General features: G+C 33.0%; 1 protein-coding gene across 2 annotated transcripts in view; it reads left to right on the top strand.

Moving 5' to 3' along the window:
* The first annotated feature begins 3074 nt into the window (after positions 1–3074).
* The window catches only part of LOC128678245 (uncharacterized protein), a 31642-nt gene continuing 22396 nt past the window's right edge, over positions 3075–12320 (top strand). For both annotated transcript variants that reach the window (XM_053759662.2, XM_053759663.2), the window contains exon 1: positions 3075–3234. In XM_053759662.2, the coding sequence (XP_053615637.1) occupies positions 3076–3234 (159 nt within the window). In that variant the 5' untranslated portion in view covers position 3075. The remainder of the gene's footprint in view (positions 3235–12320) is intronic.

Raw genomic sequence — 12320 nt, 5'->3', positions numbered from 1 at the left:
TGTATAAATGAGATTAAACAATAAATTACTAGATTATGTCTTAAAAGTTTACGCGTGCTTGTTACATATATTTTCAAATTGTAAATAGATCTTCTTTCCACATTCTATTAAGGGTCCACCCTCCTCGTCTCCTTGTATATACTTCAAACAATAATTTATACTATTATTATAAAGAGGTAAGCGTTTGTGAGTTTGTATGTTTGACGCGGGTAATGTCCGAAACCACCGAACCGATTTCGAAAATTCTTTTACCATTAGAAAGGTACATTATCCAAAATTGCTATAGGCTATATTTTATCTCAAAATTCCCACAGAAGCGAAGCCCCGGGCAACATCTAGTAACATAATATAATAATATAATACATATTTATAGCTTGGTATATTTTTTGTTATCGATAATCAATTATTTTTGCGTCACGTACAACAACTCTACAGACAAACAAGATGCACTAGACTAACCGACCAACTATCGAAATAATGCCTATGACCGCAGTTAGTATTCAAATTAATATAATACATTTATATACGAGTATAGTCTAATACTATCATATAATAAATTTTGTTTACTCCAATACAAAAATTTGTCATACAAAAGACATCAACGAGCTTCTTCACAAAAACATTGTGTTTATGAGGGAAAATATCATTTTTAATGTCGTTTTATATTTTATATGCTACATTTTATAATTCTGATTGTAGTCTCGGCTCAGAGTACGTAGGGTAATTAACTCGATTTGTTTGTGCGTTTAAATTCAATCAACATTTTGCGAGCGTATAAAATACAAGCTGCGCCCCGGGGATTCGAACCGTGGGAAATTTAGGATAAAAAGAACCGTATGTAATATTCCAGGTTCTAACCCTTATACTAACTTTCATCACAATTTGTCCAGTAGATTTTGCATGGAAGAGTGACAAACATACACAAATAAATACTAATATTCACATTTATAATACTAGTAGGATTGATTAAACGGGAAAGAATGTTCTTTGGTTCCTGTGGTACAAAAAAATTAGATAAACAAATTGACTATTGCGACATTGCAAAGAAATGACATTAGTATCAAAAACAGACTGATAACCTCCGTTAAACCTAGCATTAAAAGGTTAATCAAGTCATTACATTATGTTAAATATTATCGTAAGTATAACAAGGATAATATACACTGCTCTAATATTAAACCAGAACTGTTGTAGTTACATCAGCCTTGCCACATTCTAATGTTTCACTGAGGTCGTTATGTTTGGACAAGACTTTGTTTTTAAATTCATAAAAGAAGGCTTTTAATTGTTTTAGGAAAATTATATAGAGTATTAATGGTGTATGAAATAATTGATCACTAACATTGTATATCTGTCACATGAGTTTGTATACCAACACGACTCATGCAGAAGTTTTCAGTCAGAAAACATGAGAAAACTCTGTCCTGCTCACTGTTTCACTGAATCTATATATATATATATATATATATATATATATATATATATATATATATATACTGACTGACAGACAGACAACGCACAGCCGAAAATACTGGGCGTAGAAAGCTGAAATTTGGTGTGTAGGTTCCTAGGACAGTGTAGGGGAGCACTAAGAAGGGATTTCCTGAAATTCCTACGGGAAACGGATTTTTACTCACATACGAAGTTATGGGCTAAAGCTAGTTAAATATAAGACCAATCCTATCCTATTAAATTGTGAATGCGAATGTTTGTGATGATGTATGTGTGTGTTACTCTTTCACGCGTGGAGCGATTGTTATGAAATTTGGTACATATAACATGGAATAACAGATAGGGTACTTTTTATCCCGAAACGCCCACGGGAGCGAAGCACCGGGGAGCAGCTAGTTGTATATATGGACCCACATCTGACTTCAATAAATATTTTTTGGTTCACTAATGTGCATACACAGAAGAAATTGCATTTCGGTAATAACCCGAAACATATTTACAAGAGAATAAAAGTTCGAAATTTATTTTCATGAAACTTGACGAGATTAATTAAAAAGTCTAAAAGTAGTGTAGAGAGAATATATTTCTCTGTACAAGGATGATTCACGAAGTACAAAAAAAATCAGAATACTATATTTCATGCACACAAATGATCAATTAATATAATATATTATTACAAATATGAAATAGCCTGTTATTAACAACTTCGCCATTTTTAAACACGACAATGATGATGTTTCAATGAAATTTAAGTTTTGTAATGTTAACTAGTATTGTTTTGTATTACATAGCTAAATGAATATTACTTATAATAAATGATTACATAATGTAAAACGTCTATTGACGGCCTCCGTGGCCTAATGGTCATCGCGTCGGACAGCTACCACTAAAGGTCTCAGGTTGTGGTTATTGTAAAATATTTTGTATATTTAATTGTCTGGCCTAGATCCAATGTCCCCCAATTTTATCCTAATAGGTGTCTTAACGTAATGAATATTCTGCATCTGCACCTACATTATTATTAACTCACATTATAAATAAAACATATATTGAGCCCATGATAAGGACCAACACTGTTGAATGCAGTGGTCGTTCCGAAATGGTAGTAGTTTGTAGCTTTGGTAAATATAATTTAATTTAGAATATAACGTGAAAAATTGCCTGTGAAGGTCTAATTTCCATGATTTGACATGATACATTACATATTTTATTTGATCCCGAAGCATCGAAAATAACGAAAAATAAGCGTATTAGTACGATAGAGAACGGTTTTAGCATTAAATCGTGCTATTTATACCAATTTGGTAAATAAAATAGGCATAAATAATAATTATAAATTAAACATTACATTCTCGAAAAGAAAATCGCTGAATAACGCTCCTTGAACAAGGGCCGTAAGGGATTTCGCAAAGGGGTTGACAATGCAACAACATTTCAATTTCATAACTGAACAAGAAAATGTTAATACAAAATTTCATGTACATGTTCATCCTTACTACGACACAGTTCTAAGAGTCAACAAGTCAAAGAAGAAGGTTGTAACCTCAACCCACCAGGATAGTTACGTCATTGGAGTGAACTTAGCATGTGTATAAGTCCCCTCCATTATCCCCTCTTGAGTGGATGTTAGGCACCGCTGTAGGAGAAGCCAGTACTGTTCTTGACACGATGATAGCTACACGCACGCTTGTTGTTCTCCTGGTTGTCGGTGTTGCGTTAGCGTCGCCGCACGTGCGCAGGCGGCGGCAACTGCCTGACGATAATACTCTTCAGCCGATTGAGGTATGTCTCGAGTTGTGTTATGATTGTGCGTGCATTGCGATTTGACGCAGATGTTTATGAGTCTCGCTCGTTAATCGCTCGTGATATATTTAATATTTTTGTTAAGTTATATTTGAAGTATATACATATATTGTTTTTAAGATGATTCATAGTTGAATTGCAGTGCATGTTACAGTGAGTTTTTGTACGAACACATATGTATCATGGTAAATACGTTATGAAAACAATTTACATGAGTTTTCACTGTGAAATTATATAACATACGATGATGTGTTTACAGTGAACGTACAATGACTCGGTGGTTTTGTCTGATTTACATGAAGTAACTTTGTAATAAGTGCGTATCCATTGCGTGCGGAAACCGCTATTCATTATTAAGCGGGTAATGGATGCCGACTTTATATTAAGGTCCACAAGGAAAACAAGGCATTATTTTCAAAGTTTTTGTTGGCATCAGATAAGTTTTCATTTATATCTTATCTCAAAAAAAAAGTGTCTCATAAGTTTCTAGTTTTAATATGACATTTTAAAAATAATATACCATACAAGTACATTCTCCTATCAAGTAATGGAGCACTATTTTATTAATACTTAATCTTTACGTAATAGTAGATGAAAGAAACTTATCTAATGTGACTTACTTTTACCACGCATAAAAAAAAACTTCCATCCTAAAAGATTGATAACAGTGGACCACAAATAAACGTGAATACTCACGTCCTGTAATTCCAAACAAAATCACTTTATCCTGAAATTGTATGTAATGACAACAACTGACCTAGCACTCTTAGATAAGAACAAAAAATGTACAGTCGGACAAAGTGAATGACGCGCGTGATCTGTTGTCGACTGTACCGGTAAAAGGAGAGCACATCAGATTACGCAGTTTTAATGCAACATCAAATGTGCCCTTCGTGTTGTAACACCCTCCTTTCTCAGCGTTATCATAATGTTGGTTAAAGTCCAACGTTATGTAAATCTTTTCGTATGTTCATGAACTTGACACACATTTTCTGATAAACCAACCAACGACTTTGACGTTAAAAAATAAAACGCTTTTTTTAATTTACGACATTTTTGGTATTTAGCTAGGTATGTGTAATATTAAGGGTGGGTTGCAGCGTCAACTTTGACGTTAACTCTAACGTGCATAGAAAAACGCAAAGTACGCCAATTCGTTTGAACATCCTTAATACTCATACGGTAGAAATAGTTCTTTGATATCTCATTAAGCTAAACTTTCATTTCTCATGATAATATAAAAAATCTATACAATAGGCAGGTTATGTTTTTCATGAATTGGACCACGGAACTCTCAAAAGGTGCTATGGTCCAACTAGTTGGACGAAGCAGTTGGACTACTGCCCCGGACTGATTTATTCATAGATTAGAAAAACTATTTCGGTTTCCAAATGACATAAATACATAAAAAATACACAATTAATTTAATGAATATGATATTTGCATATTTGAGACAGTTAATTACTTAACTTTTTGTTTAAATATCGAACATGGTAAAGAATAGATACTAAACGTTTCATACCAAATTTTACTTGCATGAGTAATAATTATTGCAAGACTCACTATTATTATTTTAAAAAAAGTACTAAAGATCTTTTATAAAAGACACGAATCTCATTACCTAAGTCTGGATGATGTATGATTAGAAAATGAATTAATACACACAAGACTACGATATTAATAAATATTTGTAACACAAATACACACATAACTTAAAATTGAAGTCAAACAGTAGATATACCAATTTTATTTTGGTACCCTGCGAAGATTTCTCTTTGGTTAATAGCCCTAAAAATCTATACACAAAGTTCTAAAAATATATTTACTTAAAGATATTTTACGAAGTTTCTAAATTTCCACTCATTTCAAAGATATCCAAAAACTAGTTGCAGTCTATTAAAAACCGGCGAAACGAATAATTTCCAAAATTATCAAAAATGTCGATGATTCACCAATCGTCACTCGCTCACCTTATGATGACACGTCATTACTTTATCATCAATTTGCAAATAGACCTATAATAATGGTCATAGCTGAACTACACTTTCGTTGAAGTCGGTTACGCAAGCTGACCACTCTGAGATAATCTGTGACGTAATATTATAATGCTATTTATGTCTGTCTGTCATAGTCAAACGCGCATTTGAAGAAACTAAATGGAAAGAAAAAGAAATTTTTGTTTAATTTCTCTGTGTTTTTTTTTTATTATACACAAATCACACAGCTAAACGTTGCCTTCTCAGCCAGTCACAGAAACCTTCGGCTCTATCTATCCCGTTGGGGTTAAAGACGTGATACTGAGTCTCAATAGGCACCCAATTTTGATTATTCTTTTGGAAACTAGTTTTTTGCCAAAAATAATATGTCATTATCCTTACGAGGTAATTTTTAATTGTGATATTAACTACCCAGTAATGTGGATTGTTCACAGTATATATACATTTACATTGTTGACGACCTCGGTGGCGCAGTGGTAAAGTTCTTGCCACTGAACCGAGAGGTCCCGGTTGGGTCATGATGGAAAATGATCTTTTTCTGATTGGCCCGGGTGTTGTCTATAAATGTATTTGTTGTTGAGGGGGAGAGGGATGTTTATCTATAAATGTATTTGTAAATATAGATTTTAATATATGTAATCATATATATCATATAGAATTATATCCAGAATAATATAATTTTGTGTCAATTTATATCATCTATAAAGCCGCAGATCAAATTAACAAATAATATGTAAAATATATAATATATAATATGTAAAATATATAATAATTTAAAGTTTTTAGTTTAAAGAACAACTAAAAAAGTTTAAATTTTAGGTTAACAAAAATTAAAACTTCTTTTTCGACGAGCCGACTGTTCTAATTGCAACATTTTATGCTGTTATATAATTATTATTATTATGCTATTTAGCTTAAATTAAAACTAAAGTATAAATATAACATTAATTTCAATAATAAAAATATCCTAAATGAGATCGCCGTACGATAAATATGTGTGGTGCGTTTTCAATCATCAAAATAAAACAAAAACCACACACGGTTAGACATCGCCAGTCGCCGTTCACCAGCGATCCTGTCGCAATATTATGCAAATGTCAGACGTCCATATATGCATTCCATTTTCAAAATATTCCACTCGAGTTGCCTACTTTATTTTTTTTTAATTATTTCGTTCAATTGGCCCAAAATTCTTCCGTTAGAAGTTCATTAGAGAAAAATATGTTTAATATTAAATACAATAAACATTGTTATGTTGATAGAACGTATATTTATGACGAAATAAATAAGAAATATATTGAATAAATTAAATTGTAATCAAGTGCAGGTTTCCTCACTATGTTTTCCTTCACCGAAAGCGAATGGCGGTGAAAACTACTATATATGAGTCAGATTGGTACACAAACTTATATGGCACAAATAGGACTCTAACCTGGGACCTTTCAAGCGGTGGTGGTGTCATGACACCACCACCGCTTCACTAATCGGTTTCAATAAATCACTTATAACAAATTGCATTGTATGATTTAAAAGCATTAAAAAAATCCAAGTAGCATAGTAATTTACATGGAAATACTTATTATTCATAATCATTACCTAACTTGACATGACTTATGTATTTGTGTAATTTCCTGAACTTTGAATTGAAAAATTATAGTTAAAATATCCACTGTGTATTTAATTGTGTAAGTTTGTCAATCAGTTCATTATAGAATAACTATGATTAGCAGAAAACTGTTAAACTTATTAAAAGACTTTGTTATACCGTAAAAGACAAAAGTTTTATTATTTTTAAGGCAATATAGTCACATAATGATAATATGAAATTTTCCAACATCGTGAAACAGTCACGTTTGATCGATTTGTAGGTTACTTCCGCAGCCATGGATTGTCGAAGCCCAAAGTTCGCCTTTGTCATTCAGATTTTGATATAAAAGAAGTTTCATTTGAATCGATTATAGGAATCTGAGAAACATTTAATGAGAAAAATCGTTTTTCTAGAAGTCTGTAAATAGTAAATATGGATCATATTTCTTGAACAGTATTAAACCTTCGTCTGCAGCTACAGTATTATTAAATCAGTTTTTACCTTGTATTTACATTCATTTCAGCTTGTCGTTGACCTTGCTTCAACTTATTTCCCGATATCGCCTTACACATATCCAAAATATATTATGACATACATGATTATATAAAGCCAATCACCACACGTTGAAGAATTAAATGGCAAACCACTCCAATAATAGTGCCATGATTGTTGTTGTGTCTGTTTCATTTTACGTAATGACCACGACCCTTGAGGAATACAGACTCGCGTGCATATTAAAATTCAGATTGATTATGTATTTTTGACGAATAAAATTGATTCTTAGAGACAATAATACTGTTAAAATAAATACAGGGTCTAAAAAAACGTATGGAAAATTCCTCAAAGAATATTTTGAAGTTTATAAATAACTGTAGTTTTCAAATGCCAGTCACTTTTCTACAACAGATTTGATCAGAAGACGTTATCGGAATGAGTATGAAAAATAAAAATAAAATATGTTCATTTTCACAATATTTATTTTATTTGTTGTATTCCATATATTGTTACGGTCGGTGTTTAAAATGCTGTCCTGTATACTGATTAAAAGTTGTTCATGCAATCAACCACATAGCACTGGTCATGTTCACGTTTACGGCACGATACCTGTGTATCTAAGTATTTATTAATAATTTATCCCTATTTGCAACCACAGTATTTACTGAACTTGAAATGTTGTGTTACAAAATTGTTCTTTTGTCCATTTAATTACGAACAAATTGATAAAAAAAAATGTATTGTTTTGTTGCCAAAATTTGCTCTAATATCTATTGTCATGCGGTTGTTACGAACTTCAAATGCGGTTATTTGACAAAATTGCTGATGAGTTGTGTTTGCAACACTTCAAAACCGCGCTTCGTGTCCGCGTGTTAACATTAACACCACATTTGATTTGTTACATTTTTTATATATTTATTTATGGAATTTCCTTAATTCTAAAAAAAAAAATTAGTTTGAGAATTTTTTTTTTTTAATAAACTCCGCCAAAAATTACTCATCGTACGTCATTTATTCCGTTAGAATAATTTGTATAGTTTCAAAAATATATTTTCCATCGAAATCAATGCTATTAGCTATTTAATGTTGCCTAGCTTACGTCGCTCACCTAGGACACAAGCAACACCCAGCTAAGTTATGTAAGTTAGAAAGGATAGTCGTGTGAATCCAGCGATTGTATCTGCGGCGGGATGTTCAGTCTAACAGTTCTTGTTTCGTTGGGTAACGCGCTCCTAAAGTAGACGTTGATCTCGTTAATGTTACGATAAGACAATTTAGGCTTTTGCTTATTATACGTTTCTTTGTTCCGTATTATATTTCAAAATATTGTGTGAGATAACAACTGAAGAAGTCGTTATAGGAGGACAAGATGCTGAGACACCTGGATATACTGTTACGTATGGATGAACTATATAGCTGTTTATAGACATGCATCTATATAAACAATTAATCCATTCGTATTAATATAAATTTATGTCATGTCTTTAACCTTTACAAATTGGTTCTAAAAATAAAAATCCGTTTAGCCGAGCATTCTATAGTTATTCTATAACTACATGTAACAGTAATGTAACTAGATCGATCGTCATTAACAATACTGACTATAAATATATGTATAAGGGAAAAATACGTAAAATCAGTTTGCCCCAAAGTATCTAGGTTCAAGACTAGTGTTATAGGATACTTAAACGATACTATATTTTATAACATTCTGGTATATACATATGTACATAAATATCATTAACCAAAAACGAATAAGTAGTTGAAGTAAATAACACTCCTATGTTAGAGTCTGATTGGACAGTGTTTCATAATAAAGTTTCCGATTAATTCTCCATCTTCACCTGATCAGGCTACATGTTAAATCAAAATCAAATCATTTATTAACAAATTAGGCCTTCACGTGCACTTTTTCGCGTCATATTCTAAATTAAATGATATTTAGCAAAGCTACAAACTACTAATTAAACATTCTACTATAGCTAAACTATACTAATTTATTTTTAAAACTGTAAGACAATGACGTAAACAAATCGTTAACTAGATCGCTTGCAACAGCGCAATCTGATCCAGTTCCCAGATTCTGTATGCAGAACTGTTGTGCAATGATAAATCGCAAAAATGTACACATTCTCTCACAGGATAAAGGAATCGCGTACGGGCCATATCCGATGAGAAAATTGTGATAACATGCTTAATCATTGGTAATTATAAATTATGGGAGATTGTGAGTTTCTGGGCGTGTGACTGGAAGTAAAGCTTAGGTAAAAAAAAATTAATAATAAACATAAGACATTTTTCAACAATTCCGTCTAGAAAATTGAAATACTCTACATTTTGATACACTTTTTAATAATTTCAAAAGCTGACAGGAGTTTGATGTATGTTCTCACAATCTAACGATAGTATATGATGTCGTCTCTATCTATCACTGTAATTATAAAAAGGTAAGCGTTTGTTTGTCTGTATGTTTGAGGCGGGTAATCTCCGAAACTACCGAACCGATTTCAAAAATTCTTTCACCATTAGAAAGGTACATTATCCATGATTACATATTTTGTCTTAAAATTCCCACGGGGACGAAGCCACGGGCAACATCTAGTTACCTATATCACAGTACCTAAAATCCTCATGAAAATTCCTCTAATAATATCTTAGAATGAATAGTTTAAGCTATAATATAACAGAACCGTCAGAATCTTCAATATATTAGGGACTTTTATTATCTGCTAAAATATAGAAGGTGTCGTTATCACGGCCAAACACATTACCCTCCTTACGCGGTCGGGTAAGACGCAACAGGTTTGCGGACACGCTGTAATATCGAGAATTACGACTGTAATTATTATTAATTGTTTTAGTAAAATTATATGTTGGGATTTAACGAATGTTATGTTAGTTTTTCTATTTGTGTAATCCTTACATATTATAAAAGTCCTCTGCCGCATCTGTCTGTTCGCGATAAACTCAAAAACGGATTTTCATGCGGTTTTCACCAATAGATAGTGTGATTACTAAGGAAGGTTTAGGTGTATAATTTATTATGTTTTACCCAAGCGAAGCCGGGACGAGCGGCTTGTATTCGAATAAATGAAAATGAGACAAAATATATTAGTTTCTTGCTTCATGGTGTCGATCAATTGACTTTTGACCCGCCCTAGAAACTTGATTGGCAACTTGACTCACCTAAGTTTAGTTGCACCAGTCACTTCGACGTTGACATTAACCTGCGCACCAATGTTTAGGACAAACGGCGTACTTTTCGATATTCTATACAGGTCAAAGTTAACGTCAACTAAGTTAACTTCAACTGGTGCAGCTCAGACTTAATGACCAACAAACTTCACCTATCATCTACAGGACACCAAGTTAGAAACAATTACATATATACTTTATAAAGAGAAAAGATTTGTATGTTTGTAAAATCGGCCCAGTAGTTTTTCAGTTTATTCATTACAATAAACTGAAAAACTACTCGGCCGTTTTTGACGAAATTTGACACAGGGATAGACGAGACCTTTCGGAGTGATATAGGCTACTTTTTTATCAAGGTTATACCCAAGCGAAGCCGGGGCGGGCCGCTAGTAAATTATATAAAAGTATACTTTGTATTCAATGCACAAATCCTGCACTATCGCCCACGAGTCTGACGATAGTAATACAACTGGTTTTGGTGTGCGCTCAATTCAGCGCAACCTTGCTTGAAAATTATGAGTGACTGGCTTTTGCCCACAACTTCGTATGTGAGTAAAAATTCGTTTATCGTGGGAATTTCAAGAAGTCCCTTCTTAGTGCTGCCCTACACTTTCCTAGGAACCTACACACCAAATTTCAGCTTTCTACGCTTCAGTAGTTTCGGCTGTGCGTTGTCTGTCAGTCAGTCAATCACTCAGTAACGCTAGAGTTTTATATATATTGATAATATTAAAAAAATTAAACTAATAAAATAAGTACTAATAAAAAGGTAAGGTTTCCGGTGCAAAGGCGCCTAAAATGGTAGCGGCGTTGCCACGCTGAAGAACAACGGCAATGCTTTGCACCAGAAACGAGCCAGAACGGGAGTTTCCATTTCGCTCAGTCATGCGGCGCCCCAATTCTCCGATCAAACGCTTGGCGTCCGCTCCCCAATAAAAATAAATAAATACTTTTTCGTACACTCAGAAAAGAGGTAATGTAGCGCTGACAAATAAAGAAGCCGATAAACGTGCCAGGGGCAGGAGAAAATATAGAAAACTCGACTATGGTTTCAGATGCTCTATGGCAGAAGAGTCCGGAAAAACGTTCAGATGAAAGAGATATTCGTTATTTAGCAACATTTTTAACGTACAAAAAAGAAAGTATGTAGGAAAATCAATATAAATATTAAAATGTTGAAGGGATAATCAATACATACCTAGTATAAAACAAAGTAGCTTCTTTTTAAATTATGCTTAGTTCTTTAAAACTACGCAACAGATTTTGATAGGAGTTTTTTTTATTAGATAGAGTGATTCCCGATAAAGGTATACCTTCCTCGTTAATAAATTGTATAATTTGTTATAGTTTCAACCGAACGAAGCCAGGACAGGCCGCTGGTACATTATAAGTCTTGATGTCAAGTTTAGGTTCGAAATTGGCCTGAATTGCTTCGAGAAAAAGATGGTATAGCCGTCCCGTTTTTCGTAAAAAAATTTTTAAGGGGCACGGCAGTGCCCCCTTAAGTCGAGCAAAAAGAAATTTTTTTACAAGGTTAAACAGATTATTACAAACACTGGTGTCATTTTATTGAGATGTCCTGAAGACATAGGTTTTGATTACTGAGACTAGCCAACTCGTTTATGTGCTTCTTAAAATATGTTTACAGTCGAATCATTTCAAAATAGGGGAATTTTCATCATTAAGATGCTGTTTAAATTTAATAACGGTTCATTAAGTAAAATTGCCTAAGTTTTAGGTTGGGGTCAACGATCTCTCGTCCTTCGTCAACTCGTAAAGACAATCTGTGG

Source organism: Plodia interpunctella, chromosome 19 (assembly GCF_027563975.2).
Source record: "Plodia interpunctella isolate USDA-ARS_2022_Savannah chromosome 19, ilPloInte3.2, whole genome shotgun sequence".
NCBI classification, from domain to species: domain Eukaryota; kingdom Metazoa; phylum Arthropoda; class Insecta; order Lepidoptera; family Pyralidae; genus Plodia; species Plodia interpunctella.
This window is presented reverse-complemented; position numbering and strand designations above follow the sequence as displayed.